Source organism: Sorex fumeus, unplaced genomic scaffold, assembly GCF_029834395.1.
Source record: "Sorex fumeus unplaced genomic scaffold, SorFum_2.1 ptg000015l, whole genome shotgun sequence".
NCBI classification, from domain to species: domain Eukaryota; kingdom Metazoa; phylum Chordata; class Mammalia; order Eulipotyphla; family Soricidae; genus Sorex; species Sorex fumeus.
Window position 1 is genome coordinate 22,624,712 of NW_026606072.1, and position 15,394 is coordinate 22,640,105.

The 15,394-nt window shown below is 46.8% G+C and overlaps 1 protein-coding gene across 1 annotated transcript; it reads right to left on the minus strand.

Annotated features, from left to right (window-relative positions):
• Positions 1 to 537: 537 nt before the first annotated feature.
• Positions 538 to 10,763, minus strand: ISL1 (ISL LIM homeobox 1). The gene is made up of 6 exons (XM_056112180.1): positions 10,525 to 10,763; positions 9,466 to 9,655; positions 6,540 to 6,799; positions 4,539 to 4,825; positions 3,190 to 3,357; positions 538 to 1,263 (listed from the first exon to the last, which is right to left on the minus strand). The coding sequence occupies exons 1-6, from the start codon at positions 10,550 to 10,552 to the stop codon at positions 1,147 to 1,149; spliced, it is 1,050 nt and encodes a 349-aa protein (XP_055968155.1). The 5' UTR covers positions 10,553 to 10,763; the 3' UTR covers positions 538 to 1,146.
• Between the last annotated feature and the right edge of the window lie 4,631 nt (positions 10,764 to 15,394).

Consider the following 15,394-nt stretch of genomic DNA (forward strand, 5'->3'; position numbering starts at 1 on the left):
TAATATTTAAGAAAAAGGACAAAACACATAGAATTAGACATATAATTCAAAGACCACGGTACAACCTTTATCTTCTTTTTTTTTTACTTCAGCAAACAAAAAAAATGTCAAATGACATGAAAAGTGGCAAGTCTTCTGACAATAAATAATAAATTACTTTATAATTTTTGCAATGCAAGAGCAAACAAAAAAAAGTTTTCCTTTTTTTTTCCTCTTTATTTCCAGAGAGCGAGAAAACAGTCATTTTAACCAATAACTATACACATCTTTGGGGGAAAAAGTTCTTGGACAGACACAAGTCAAACACAGTCCAGAAGAGCTTGTGGCAAAATAGAGGTAACCTTGTTGCAATGCTTTATAAGTTGGTTTTTAAATCTGAATTCAAAAACCTTTAAAGTCGCTTCAGACTTCTTGATAGAGGATGGATCTCAAAAAAAAAAACATAGGGAGGGGAGAAAGAAAGAAAAAAAGAAAGAAAGAGAGAGAAAGAGAGAGAGAGAGAGAGAGAGAGAGAGAGAGAGAGAGAGAGAGAGAGAGCTACAGGACATGCTCAGAGACCCAGGATTCCAATTAACCCCTTGTTAAAGTCAACTAAAAACGTCACAAACCAATGCAGCTCCACTTTTCTCAAAGGACTCTTTCAGCCACGGAGGCCACTTTTCTCTTCCTGCTCATTCTCTGGAGCTCCTGTTTGGCAAGGCAATGACCAATATAGAAAACAGCACCATTCAGATTAGGATGGACTAGAAAAAATCTCTATGTCTGCTTTTATCTAGATGTGCATTGAAATAAAAATGCTTTTTTTTTTGAGATCCTTGAATATAAATCCTCTACGTTTTAAAAACGTCTTTTTAAAATTCTTTTTTTTTTTTTTTCAGTACTCCTAAGGTCGTTGGATAGCATTATGTTGGGTTTGGGTTTTGCTTGTTATTTTTTTTTTAATTCTAGTAAAATCCCATGATTGTCTTCACAGTGTTGCTACCATATCACCTTGTCATGAAAACAGACTTCGTGCATTTCATGGAGCATTCATTTCTCAATTCAGTTTTCATTGACTGGGTTGTTAAATACTTTTGTTTCGGAGTTCAGCATTATAATTTCCCACTTTCTCCAACAGGGAAAAAAATACATCTGAATGAGTGTTCCTCATGCCTCAATAGGACTTGCTACCATGCTGTTAGGTGTATCTGGGAGCTGAGAGGACATCGATGCCACTTCACTGCCCGTGGAATTAGAGCCTGGTCCTCCTTCTGAAAAATTGACCTGCACAAGAAGGTTGAGAAACAAATAAAGGAGGCTGTGATCAGACTCATAAAAAGGATTATAAACTTGTCATCTGTATGAATGGATGTACGAGTGTCTGGGGGGTGGACAGATATGTAGAGATATCCGCATATATAATTGAATTTTAACAGGCTTAAGTAAAGTGAGAGAACTTGAGAAGAAATCCTCTCGGTTTTCTATCTTCCAAGAGATACATTTTTAACTCAGAATTCCTGACATTATGTTGCATTAAATTATTCAAGGATAAACATGTTCCCTTCTCGACCTCCCACCCACCCACCCAAAAACTGCATCACAACTTTATACTGCATGCTTGGAAAGAAAATTAACTCACTGGCTACATATTGCCCAGGGAGCAGGTGAGCTCTCTTGGCTCTAGGTATCAAAGCCTCTTTTCGTGAGTTGGAAAATCCATAACACAGGCCGAGATGAGTGAGGGAGAGATCCAGAGGCTCCATAGAACAATGATTAACCCCTCACAGAGGTTCACAGAAGAGAGCTTTCTTCCTCCTCCTGGGTCCTGCAGTCTTTGGGCCCCTCTCTATCTCTTTCTCCATCAGAGAAAGACCTGTATCTTTTAATGCCCTGGCATTATAAATGCCTGGCCTCTTCTTTTAAACTGAGAAAGTTATGGTGGTGCTGCTGTAAACCTTCTTGATCTGCCCTCAGCCCCCCCCCCCCCCCAGCTTCTGCCTGGGCTCTCTTCCATGTTCTCATCTGACACTAAAGTTTCAGAAGGTGCAAGCACTTGGCTGTTCTTGACCCTCCCCTTACCTGTTGTCTGTGATCCAGGTTTTGCTCAAATAACTCATAAGATTAACCTGACTTAGACTAAGTTCATTTCCTTAATTCCAGGGTATAACTTCCTTTCTACCCTATTAAACCTTCCCACTGAGTTCAAGGGACTTCTCAAGTTTGCCTGCCTCTAGCCCGGCCCCCAGAAACAAAAACCCAGAGGCCAAGCCCTTTTAACCACTACCTCTGGCCCATTACCTAATAAAGAGAAAAAAAAATGCCTTCCAGGTAAATTTGAGGGGAAAAAGCTGATCAACTCAAATTCTTTTTGCAAAGGAACAGAAATAGTTTTTAGACCTTGATGTACTAAATAAAATCTATTTACTGTTCATGAAACAAAAAGTTAGATGGATAAACGTATATAGCATATCACAAAGGACATATATTTAACACCTTATTTATTTTGACCCTTAAGCCTCTCATGGGCTAAAGGTGAACTCATTTTCACTTCTCTGAGTGTGTAAAATACTAATGTTGAAACAAGATTTCACATGTTATCTGATGGAGTCTGTGTATGGCATCTTACACTTAAAAATAGTCCACATTTTAGATTAAGCTGGTCCTCCAAAAAGAAACACTGAGAAAAACAAAAAGAAGAAAGAAAAAAAACCCAAAGTTTCCATCAAAAATATTTTGGAACAACTAATCTATCTTAGGGTACAACTGAAAAGCGTCCCCAGACCAATGCCTGCTGTCCATTGAACACTGAACATACATTAAAACACCATTATTACAATCACCCTGATGTAGGTCCAGGAGCTGAGGAAGGAATAAGTTTATTAACTCCTCTCAACATGCCAGAGAGTTCATTCCAACTTTTAAAGTCTGAAATTTCTGATTCTACAACTCTGCACACCTTCCCCTAAGCACCTTGGAGCTAAACCCACAAAGTAGGCCACTAGGCTGATAAAAAATTCAACCTGGTCAAACTGCGCACTTTCTGGAACTGGCACAGAAACCTGTTTTCCCTAGCCCTTGCCTTGAATACCAAGATGCCCCTCCCCTTCCCACCCCCTTACCCCAGGCAACTCCCCTCCTCTCCCCAGAATCTTTCCCAGTAGGATCCTTAAAGGAAACTCTCCCTGCCAGTCACCGGGAGCTGACACTTACCAGTTGCTGAAAAGCAGGCTGATCTATGTCACTCTGCAAGGCGAAGTCACTCAGTACTTTCCAAGGAGGCTGGTAACTCTGCACCTCCACTGGGTTAGCCTGTAAGCCACCATCATGCCTCTCTGGACTGGCGGCCACCATGGGAGTTCCTGTCATCCCCTGGATATTCTGTGAATAAGCCCCCCCAACCCCAACATGTTAATGAGCAAACTCCCTCCCTCCATTGTCTGCAGAGGCTAAGCAAATACACCCAGGCATTATCTTATCTATATAGTATCCTTTATTGACTCAGTTAATCTGCTTCTCCTGTGGATATTAGCTAGAGCCCAGTTTGGTCTTAGTATTTTATTTTTCTGCTTCTGTACTCGTAAGTCTTCCTGGACCTTGCTAAACCAGATTTAATTTTATTCTTCCCCTTATCATAGCTCATCCCAATTTCCCCCTTCTGTCTTCCCAAGCCCTTATCTCCTAGAAGTAGGGTAAGTCTCCCAGCAGTCCCTTAGGGGTTTTCGGGGTGGTTTGAGTTATATTTATTACTGCCCGCTGCCCTGGAAGAGTCAGTCCCTACCCTCCAGCACTGGGACCTGGTGGTTCTTAGTCTACTGTGCACTAAACAACTGACAAAAGATCCTGGCCTAATCAAGACTGGACAGTCAATTGTAATGACAGGAGGTTTAAAAGAACTTACAATAGGGCCAAAGTGGCTAAAAAAAAACCCAACCAAACAAACAAAAAAACCCAGTAAATACCACCACTACCACCCCAAAAAAGGCACAAAGTCAAGCCTTTAACCAAGATGCCTTCTAGGTGGGACTGTTTGGACTGAGATGACAGCGGAATTCAGTTCCAATGGCCTGAAATCTATGGGGGACTTTAAGGCACTAAGGTGGGCCTTGCCCAGTGTGGGATCCTGGGGTGCTGCGTGCAGGGTGACCCACCCACTGAACCAAAGGTTAGCCGGAAAGCAAAGGTGGTGCTCGTTTTTTCTCCATGCCAGACTCAAAAGGTTTTTATAGTGGTGCTATAAAAATCCACCCAGGCCTCTCTGCACCTGCATCTTTCTGGCTCTACAGGGACACAGGCAGGGCTGAAGGACCTCAGTCCCACCCATGAGGATGGGGAGCTCCCATCCATTGGCTAGGCCATTGCTAATCATCCCTTCTGGGCCTTGGGTAGCAAAGAAGGGCCTCCTGGCTCAGGTTTTTGCATCCCCAGGATGAACTGGGTGGAAACTTTGCTCACTGGTGGGTCTGTCCCTGTGGGCGTGGGGGTAGCAGCTAAGTACCCACCACCTCCACGCAGCCTGCTCTGCTGCCCCCTGGCAGCCTGCCTGGCCCGGACGCACTCACAGTTTTGTCGTTGGGCTGCTGCTGCTGGAGCTGCTTCATCATGATGCTCCTCTTCTTGTCCTTGCACCGCTTGTTCTGAAACCAGACCCGGATCACCCTCGGGCTAAGACCCGTCATCTCCACCAGCTGCTCCTTCATGAGCGCGTCGGGCCGGGGGTTGGCGGCGTAGCAGGTCCGCAAGGTGTGCAGCTGCTTCTCGTTCAGCACAGTCCGCACACGGGTGGTCTTCTCCGGCTGCTTGTGCACGTGGGGTCGCAGGGCCGGCTGCCGGGCGGAGATGGGCTCGGCTGCCGGGCAAGGGGCGCAGGGACCGAGCTAAGCGCGGGGGGCCGGGCACGCCCGGCCCGCCCGCTCCAGCTCCCGGACAATGGCCCGCGCCTGGCAGCCTCGACAGACAAAGCAGGGGCGGCAGGGGTGGGTGTGAGGCGAAAGAGGTGGGGGGGGGGGGGGTTAGAAAATCTCGCTCTAATCTTAGAGGTCAATGCTGAGTAATCCAGCGGGGCCTGAAAGCAGCCTCGTGTCAACACAGCATTAGCCCAGGAGCTCACGTCGGCTCGGGTTGTTCCCAGGCTGACGTTGGCAAGGGTGGCATTTTCTTCCCGCATTCTTTTTCCTCCCTCTCTGCCGTTCAGACTTGGCCCGGGTTCTGGTGATGCCCCCTTGTCCCCCCACTTCCACCCTGGGTGGTACTAAGAAAGGACTCAAGAACGGGGGGAGGGGCAGCAGGGGGTCCACCAGCCAGGATGACTGTGGTCTCCAGCAGTCTTGTTGAGGCGCTACAGAGTTGCTTCTCTTTCAGCCCTCCCTCCTAGCACTAATTCTGAGGGTGCCCCGAAGGAAAACCGAAACTGTGCCGAGGCGTCTGCTTCACAAGCGACCGCTGGGAAAGGCCCTGTGGACGGCTCCCACCCCACGTTGTACCCTGGGGCCTTTCCCCACTAAGGCGCACAGGTGGCCGGGAAGAGTCTTTGGCTGGAGTTGGGTTTTACTCCAAAAGAGAATTCTTGAACCTGCCCACAGGCAGAGGGGAGTGCTGTGTGAAGGTTTCTCCCCACACGCGTGGTGCGGCTTGAATGTATTTCAATGCATGGGGGCAAGGGTGTGCAAAATCCCTAAGGCAGGTTTGGAAAGAATCTGCCAGATTCCCCATCACCTCCATTCCCAAAGACAGGGCCGTAGCCATCCAGCCCCCTTTCCTGCGCAAAGGGCCCCTCTGATGGGTGCCTGCTAGGGTATAAATCCTGCACCTTCGAGGACCTCCTCGGGTCAGGTCAACACTTATGGAGTCAATTTAGTGTTCCAGCAACAGACCTCGAAGATGAAATTCTCACCAAATCAGGTAGAATGGATGGTTTAAAGAGGCAGGTTCCCTTTAAAAGGCAATTACCGCAGATTAGTTTGGTGACAGTTTTAAATTACAGCTCGGCAAGAGGTCTGCTGTTGTTACCGAGACTGTATCTCTTCGGGCCCCTTCTCCCACCAAAGGGTAGAAGTGAACTTACAAAATGTTGCGGGGGTGCGGGACCATCCTCACGGAAAGGGATTTCTGCAGGCCAGCAGGGCTCCCATCATTGGGTAGAGGAGGGCGCTCCGGGCGCAGAGCTCCACCCCTTTAATTAGGCAGCGGCGGGGAGAATACCTGGAGGGGAGCTGAGCCCTTTACGGTAAAGTCCTGGCTGCGAGGCCAAGGTGAACTGAGGAACTGCTTAGGGGCGTGTGTGTACATGTGTTCACAGGGGCTGTGCAAGGTACACTGGTGCATACCCCACACAGACATGCAGACATGGACAGCGGCGGGAGTGGGGGCAGGGGAGGGGGGATGGGAAATGCTCTGAAGCTGGATGCCAGGCTTCACATCTGCACTGACCCCGCACCGCTGCAGGACTGCACCCGCTACCAGCTGCGGCCGCCTCATGGGTTAGCAGCGGGGCAGGGGCCCCGCGTGGGCCAGCCCCGAGCCTGCTTTTCCGAACCGGGCTTCCGTCCCCGGCCGAGGAGTACCTGCCATTTGCAGCGGCCGCGCTGGGTGCAAGGGGCTGAGCGGGTCGCCGGCGCCCAGGCTGGCCCTCTCCACCACGTCGTGGTCTGCGCGGCAGAAGAGCCCGTCCTCCCGCAGCGCGAACTCGTCCCCCGGGATGAGCTGGCGGCTGCAGGCCACGCAACGGAAACACTCGATATGGTACACCTTGGAGCGGGCGCGCATCACGAAGTCGTTTTTGCTGAAGCCAATGCTGCACTTGGCGCATTTGATCCCGTACAACCTGCACGGGGCCAGGCCCAGGGCGGGGAGAGAAGCACAGGGAGCGGGGGTCACTTCAGGCGGGCAGGGCTCTGGCTCATCAGGGCCAGGGACCTGGCCACAACGCCCCAGGGCCGCAGGAATCCACACCAATAGACAAGCCGGGAAATAGAGTGGAACCGGCACGTTTCTGCCATTCTCCCTCTTTTCTTTCACTCCTTCTCTCCTAGGAGCCTCAGTCTCCCTTTGAACCTGTACCTTTCGAAAGGTCAGAACACCCTGTCCCTTAGATAATTGTTTGATGTTTTTAAAACCTGGGCAGCTGCTCTGGCGACTTGGAAGTGTTTCCACACTTGGAAGGAAGGAGCCGTGTAAGGGGCACTTACTGGCCTAGTGCTCTGCCTCCTCCTGCCTCACTTTTGGCTGCAAGGTAAAACTGTTTGACTATGAAACTGCGGCAAGCCCTCCTTCCGAGAGAAGAGATAGGGTAAAGGGTCTGCCACCCCGGCTGGTTTGCAAACCCACAAGCCCCAGAGCAGATTAACAAAATGAAACCTCTGAGGGCTTCCAGATCCCTTTCTGCACAATAAACCCGTGGTAGCTGCCAGTTTCCCTAGCTCAAGATTTCTTCCTCCGGTAACAATGTTAGCAGTTTCCTTTTCTTTCTTCCTTCATCATTATTTTTAAAATGTTTTGTTTCCAACCTTTTTCAAATTGCTTCTGCTTCTGCTTTAGCTCCCTTCACAGCTTTGTCTACCTCCCCCACATCTCCCGCCTCAAAAAACACACAAGCAAACAAAACCCCAAAACCCACATCTCAGGTCTTCCTCACTACTAACCTTTCCTTATCATTGCAGAGCCTTGTGGGTCCCGCTAGGTGCACTGCCCCGGGCCCCCCATCTCCATCAATCAGTTATTACAGAAGCCAGGGCGTTCCAAGGAAGCAGGAAGAATAGAGAAGAGGAAAAGATCCACACAGAAGTGGGGGAGCTGCCTCCCCAAAGCAAGGAAGGCATTTGAAAATTTGGATGGTTTCTCTCTTCTACTTTCATAGCAGCAAAATTTCAAAGGAAGAGACAAGGACATGAGACATATACACGCAGAGAGAGAGAGAGAGGAGAGAAGAGAGAGAGAGAGATAGAGAAGGAGGAGGAGGAGGAAAAGGTAAAAGCAATTGGCTCCCTCTACAAACAAACATGCCCAGAATCTGGGCACAGGCAACTGAGCAAACTGCTATCGCCCTAGGAGTAAAGGTGCAGCAGGAGGTGCCAAGTGCGCTCCCCCTCTCCAGAATCTTCTGTTCACACACCAATGGAGTAAACAATGAAACCGGCTCATTTGTCAGAGGTTACAAGGTAGATTGAATTGAAAAGTTTTTCCTTCCTCCGCCTACTCTGTGAGATCTTCCATTTCATAGGATGAGGACTTTACCTTGCTTGTGACCAAACAATTTGGAAAATCCCTCCCCCTTCCTCCAGCTCCAGACTTCCTTATTTCCTCCCACTCTAACCTCACCCCACAGAATTAATACCCATCCTGCACTGGTCAATTATATATTTTAAGGTTACACCATTGAACGATTTCTTAAAACTGAAAATAATGCCAGACCCTAACTGAGCAGAAAAGAATTCTGACTGCATACTGAAATCCTGACTAAACACTAACACATTCTCAGATCCATACTGCCAGTCACTAGACAAAAGTTCAAAAAATAGGCGATTTTACTTTACATAGAGAGGTCTATTTCTTGCTTATTAATTGATTTTTTTAAAATCCAACTGGCTTCCTAAGATAGAAAATGAAGTTTCTCACATAAATATACAGAGAAAACTTAAGATTCGAAAAACATTAAGTTTAGAGGCAGAATAAACTGAAATTTAAAGAACCAACAACACAAAGCTCCTTATGTGCTTTTAGTGTAGTCAGAATTAAGGGCAATTCACTCAATTTATCAGTTACCAGATTTTAATGTGAGAAAGGAAGCTGTTCAATTATCTAAATATACCAATTGTTCCTAGACAGATGATGGGCAATTTGATCTGCTCAGTCTAATTCATCAGCTCAGATAAGATAAGAAAGAAAAGACAGTCAGATGTCACCAAAGGGTTAATATTTAAAAAGATTAAATTTCCGGTCTTTTTTAGGGAATATTTGGTTGGTTTAACCCCCCCCAGGAGTTCTTACCTAATGTAAAAGGGGGTAATAAGTCTTTCAAAGTACATATATAAACATCCCTGTTTCAAACTTTTATTTTGCCTATTGCATTGACACCTCTCAAGATTTTGCACTTTGCCAATAAAATAGGTAAAGGAAAAACTATCGTGCACACAGAATAAAAATCAGTCTTAAAAATAAGTTAGAAACCCCAACTTATTTATCTGTAATCCCCTCCCCTTCATTTTAAAAGAGGGTAAAGGAGGAAAATAATACAAACATCACAAATTCCAAGCATAATTTAAAACAAACTTCAGTCCTACATGTATGAGAACTACTGAACCATTTTCCTCTTATTAAAGGTGAAATGCAGACATAGCTTATTTATATACTAAGAGGGTAACTTTTGCATGCTGGACCCCACTAAAGTAAACTTGGCAAAGAGATAAAGCCACATCAAGTCATACAAAAAGAAATCAAAAGAGGCAGGAAATCTCATAAAATTAAGGAAGCAAGGTAAACGGGCGGGCATACCTGATATAATCTCTCTTACAGTAGGTTTTCCCATCTCTAACAAAGCACGTACAGCTCTCGTCCAAATACTGATTACACTCTGCACATTTCAAACATGCCGCATGCCATTCCAAATCCGGCGAAACCCTCAGAATATACTGATCGTGAATTTGATTGCCGCAACCAACACATAGGGAAATCAGACGTTTTTCTGAAATGAAAATAAATACATGATTGACTAACCGTTTACTTCCTACCGAGATAAACACACTTTTAGTGTCGTTCTCTTATAGGGCGTACTCAGGGAATTTTTTTTTCCTTTTGCTTTTTTTAAAGAGTATTGCACTTTGGGATGGTAATTGAAGTGTGCCATCAAAACCTTGACTCGTTTTTAAAAGGAGGAATATACATATAAAATGCAGATTTGAATAGTCTACATTTGTAAGCCTAGCGCGCAATCAAACCCGTTCATTTTGTATTTCTCCGCCCCCCACCCTTGCCATAATCATTGGCAAAGATTATGGATAAGTCAAGTCAAAGAAAAGGTTTTGACTAGAAGCGTTAAGTGAACGCAGGATGTCTATATTTTCCAGGAAGCACGCTCTTAAATAGCACACAGGACTGGATATTGTTCACCAGAACAGACATCAATACAGTTGTCACTCTTTCTCTTTTGCAAGTCTAATGCTAATTCCCATCTCCGTGTATTGTACGTGCAGGCAGACCTTTGCAACAGAATAACCTTCTCCAAGAGCTCGGGATTCCGCAGGAGAAAACCACCGCTCCCGTCCCAGCAGGCTAGGGTTTTGGAGGCGAATTCAAACACACGGTACGATCCGTGTCCCCCAAGATCAGAACCCAGAGCAAGCATGCAGGCGTGGCGGCCACAAGAAACAGCCACTTTTTCTCTCTCCGGGCTATGACTACAACTCTGCAGAGTCCTTGACACTCGTGCCTGAGGGAGGAGATCTCGGCAGCACGCACACACACACACACAAATAAAAGTTAAAAAAAGAAAAGAAAAGAAAAAGAAAAAAAACACCGTCACGCAGAGTCCCCCAAGGTAAAAGAGCCTCTTACTTTTTGGTGGATCTCCCATGTCTCCCATATCTGTAAGAGGGAGTAATGTCCACAGTGAAATGGTGGTTGGACAGTTGGTGACCAGCCCAGAGAGAGGATGCTGGAGCTAGGGCTAAGTGGGAAACCGAGGCCCCGGGGGCTGCCAAGGCTGGGAGAGCCGCTGGCCCGGCGGCGCCGCGCCCTCGCCGATCCGGAGAGTCCAAGAGACGCGGGCGGAGCTGGCGGAGCGGAGGCGCTGCGGCGCGGCGGACTCGGCGCGGCTGGGGCACCGCTTCCTTATCTCTTACTCAAACTTCTCTGCTCCAACTCAGCTCCATCGCCATTGGTCTGACGCAGCGCGCGGGGACGTCAGGCGAGCGCCGCGCCCATTGGTCGCGGGGCGCGCGGCGCAGCGCTTCTGATTATCATATTTCAGCCCCTCCGCCGCCGAGCGCCACTGACCGCTCGCGAGCCTGCGGAGAGGATTAGGACGGCGCTCGGCTCGGGCGGCTCGGGCCGGGGCCTCGCTCCCGTCCGCCGCCGCTTCTGCTTCCTCCTCCTCCTCCGCCACCTCCTCCTCCTCCTCTTCTCCCTCCTCCTCCCGGCCCCCACCCTAACTCCTCCCGGCCTCGCCGTCCGTCCGCGCCGCTCCTCCGCGCCCTGCGCTCCTGGGGACCGCGCGGTCCGCCTGGCCCTGGTGCGCGCGGGGCTCATTTACTGCCGCCGGTGGCGAGTGGCTGGTGGGTAGGTCTCCCGGATGGCACGACGCCCCTCCCCGTTTCTCGGAGAAGGGGTGTCTTGGATTAAGCCGGCGGGCCAGTTTTGGGCTCGCCCGCGGGCGCAGCATCCCCGGCCTGGCCCGGCTTGACTGTTAGGGCGTCCTGGGGCGGGAAGGGGGGTGGGGGGAAACGGGCTCCGCCGGGAGTTTGCCCAGGGCTCGAAGCAGAGCGGGTGGGACGAAGAGACAACGAGCACGGTGTGCTCCCGTGACCCAACTCCATCCAACTCCTCCGTTAACGCCGATCTCATCTCCCAGCAATCTGGGGTGCGATTAAAAGGGAGCGCAAAGAAATCGGGGTGGGAGCGCACAGCTAAAACCAAACGGACTCCGCGAGCCGCACTCCCTGTGACCCGCGAGGTCCGGTTCGCAGTTGAACTGGAGAATTAGGAAGCGCACAGACCCCGAAGCTGTAAGAAAAGAGATGAACTTCCAGTACTTTAAAGGCTGTGCAGCGGTTATATGACGCGAAGGGTCCTCGCCCTGCTAGTCCCCTACCCTTTGTTTGGAAGCAAACGGATGCAATTAGTTGGTGGTGCACAATATAAGGACAAGTCTTGTCTCTAGATTTTTTTTTTTTACAAATGCATTCATGGAAGGGCGAGAGAGTTCGGGAGAGTTCGAGAGCAGCGGAACAGTTTCACTGTTCACTCATTTCACTTCACCGGCTGCGTTCATCAGATAATTTTCTCTTGAGAAGCAACCTGGAGAGAGATGCTGCTGGCTGTAATTCGCCGGCCACCTTTCCCAGTAATTGCTTACTCCCATGTTTCACTGTTTCCCCAAACTAAGTTGCAGGAAGGCCATGAAGAACCCTCTTCTCACTCTTCCCTTACAACTTCCAAATAGCTTTTCTTACTTAATGTGACTACCAGATTTATCTAAAAAGACCCACAACCCCAAAGCAATAGAAGGCTTCTTTTCAAAGTGTCTTGTAGAGGGAGCAAACCAGGTGTGTGAGGAAACTCCTTTCTTTGTATCTCTCTTCAGATCTAACCCTTGATAAGAGCCGGAGCCCTCAAGCCGGTCCTGGGGCTGGGTTTGCAGGAAGGTGCTTCTCCAGAACGCCCAGAGAAGCTGATGCGTGAGTCTCCCTGATCTAGCTGAGGCTTTACCAAGAACCTCTGTTTTGTTTTGTTTTATTTTTGTCTCGAGCAAGATTTGTAACTGGATCTCACCCCTTCTATTCTTATTTTAAGTTACGTAAGTGCCTGCCTGTAGCCAGGCAAGTTGGATAGATGTAGGTTGATACATTTGATTTGGGGAGGTTGGTTTGGAGGGCTTTTGGTCAGTTTCTTGTGTCTGGTATTAAGTGCACAGATTCTTTTGTCTGGCTGCTTTTGCAGTAACAGCACAAAGCAAGTCTTCTTAGTACACAGGTATGTTTCAGTATAAACAAGTGGACTCTTGTATAAGAAAAGAAAGATACCGCCCTAATCCCAGGAAGTAAATAGAAGATTTTAACCAATCATATTCCATCTTGCCACTTTCATAACACGGAGTTAAACAATGGCAGCCGCTAGAAGGCTATGACAACACTTGAGACCCACAAACCACCCTCAATATTCATCTGACTTTAAACTGTCACTGACAGTGTGATAATTTAACCCCCCAAACTTAATAAGCCATTCCAAAGAATTAATGATGGCAACCATTTCAAACAAAAACTGGCGCACGGTTTGGAGGAATACCCTTGGTAATTAATGCTCAGTTTCAATGATGAAGAAAGACAAAGTGCTCTTCTGATGTTTAGCCCTCAGTGTTAACTGTGAACAAATATTTCTAAGTTCCAGTGCTAGTAAAATAAAAGATCATTCAGAAGATGCCACAATTTGAGGATTATATTCCATGTGGAATAGTATTCTCGAATTCTAAGTGTCCATTGCATTGAAGTCATTTTGCTTGGAAATCAGAATAGTAGGCTTTACTGTTTTACTTCACCTTGAAGTTCAGATTTATTACAGACTAGTCCTGTTTCCTTTGCTGATTGCTGTGTGTGCATTTAATACATTAAATATATCGTAAAGTATTTGCAGTGTTTTTTATAGAATACATCAAACTGTGATTAGCAATTTTTCCCCCCAGTACTTGATCACAGGAGCGACCTCTTGTGTTCAGAAGGTGGAGTAGAGCTCTGCTGTCAAAAATGGACTCATTTTGACCTTTGCATATTGTTAGGTCAAAAATACATCCTTCAGAACAGCAGTTGTGGGAATTCTTGTGGGAGCTCCTCTACTGATGATAGGATAAAAAGATTACAACATATTATTAAGTATGCACCCCACTACCTAAGGCCACCCCAATATGCTTTAGAATGTCTTTGATTGTAACACAGATGCTAAGATTTAATATGTTCTTCTGAGTTAGTGATATTGTGTGCACCTTTTCATACCTTTCAAAGTGCCGCTGTTACACCTAAAATTCTTGGTGGGCTCTATACCTGTTTCTGTGTAGTGTTGCTTTTAGTCTCTGCTTTAATTAAAGTTTAAAGAGTTAATAAAAATTAATGATAGAGTATTGAACAAATACTAATAATTGCGAATGCCAGCTTTTTAAAAAACTTAAGTTTCTAATCACAGTTGAAAGTGGCATTGCACGTTCAGGGTTTATTCTCTGGTAACTTCTGGTATGGAGAAGTGGATTTTAAATTATGTTTTTAGGAAATTATGCATAGAAATGGAGGGAGCTTTTATTTCTCCAACCAACCAAATTTGGGAAGGAAAGGAAGATTAATATCAGCTTTGCCTGTACCATGCATTTATTTGGCAGCTTATTCCCAACTTAGTAGCACACACCAGAATGCAGATTAAAGGAGTGTTATCATTGGGATACCAGTTTCTGTAAGCACAGTATTCAGACAAAAAAAACCCCACTTAAATATTCATATTTTGGGATATTTAAAAAAACACAATTGGGGGATCAGAATGCAATCGGTACATTTTATATTGGGGTATGGAGTATGTGTATATGTAGCCCTTTTTCCCATGTTTACTCCTTTTCGTGAATTGTAAGACTACATAAACCATCAGTATCTTAAATCATGTCCAAAGGTCAGATATAGTTATTTAGAGGAATTTGGAATGATTTATTTTCCACCCAAAAAAGGGCATTGGTGTTTAGTGCTAATTTGCCTCTCTTCAAGTTGTTCATCTCTTCATGATGAATTAAGCGAATCCATCCTCTAATTTCAGAGTAAAAGCGAAGGGATTTTCTCTATGTACTTTTGGGTATGAAATGAGTCTTTTTCTATTCATTTTACTCCTTAAAAAAAAAGAGATGGTAATAATAAAAGTAGTTGTTAACAACAAACCTGTAGTTGTGATTTTCACTTTATTGCCCAGGACTCCTGCTGCGAATGTGCTTTTGTTGAGTGTCAGTTGCTTTATTAACCAGTTAAAACAATCTGGGTGAATTAACACACATTTTCTCCTGCTACCTGAGCCCCTTAGTCTGTGTTTCGTGCTGGGAGTTCATGTAGTCAGTTCTGTCACCAGCATTCCGGTTCTCCTTTGGTGGCAGGCAGGTAGGCAGTGTTCCCCTGCGGTCTGCTGCTCCATTCTCAGGCCAGATAGAATTCCACGCTCCCGCCAGTAGCGGCAAAGCCACAAACCTCACAGCCGTATAAACGCGCGGTTCCGCGGCTCATTGCCGGGAAGAGTTCGATCAATCGGGGGACCAGAAATCTACGCCCTTCCTTTAAATTTTACCTTTGGAAAGTGTACGATTTCCCCAAAGCGCTCAGATGAAAAAAATCTTTTGCTCCTTAAAGAAAATAAAAGAAAAAAGAGATCTGTTTTCGAAACCTTAAGGGACCAGAAACTGGTTACTGGGCCGGGTTTCTTCACAGTGGTCGGGACCGGAGAGTGCTGTGTGTTAAGGTTCGGGCCGAAGATCACACCGAACACTAGGTTTGGTAAAGTCTTGATTAAATGTATCAGATTGTCTCGGGGGTAGCTGGAGTGGAAAGAGGCCGAAAAAGCTTCATCTTCCGAGTACGGGGCCGAAAACGTCTGCACAAACTCGAGCAAAACACCCACGGGCACGCGCGCGCACACGCACACGCACACGCACTCTTAGGGAAGCCCGGAGCACGCTAACGGAGTCAAGTTGATC

Excerpts from the sequence above, each read along its gene's own strand:
- ISL1 (XM_056112180.1), bottom strand. The coding sequence starts at position 10,552 with ATGGGAGACATGGGAGATCCACCAAAAA. Across the intron at positions 9,656-10,524 it reads CATGGGAGATCCACCAAAAA|AAAAACGTCTGATTTCCCTA; the intron begins GTAAGAGGCTCT and ends TTTTCATTTCAG. Across the intron at positions 1,264-3,189 it reads AGCCTGCTTTTCAGCAACTG|GTCAATTTTTCAGAAGGAGG; the intron begins GTAAGTGTCAGC and ends CTTCTTGTGCAG.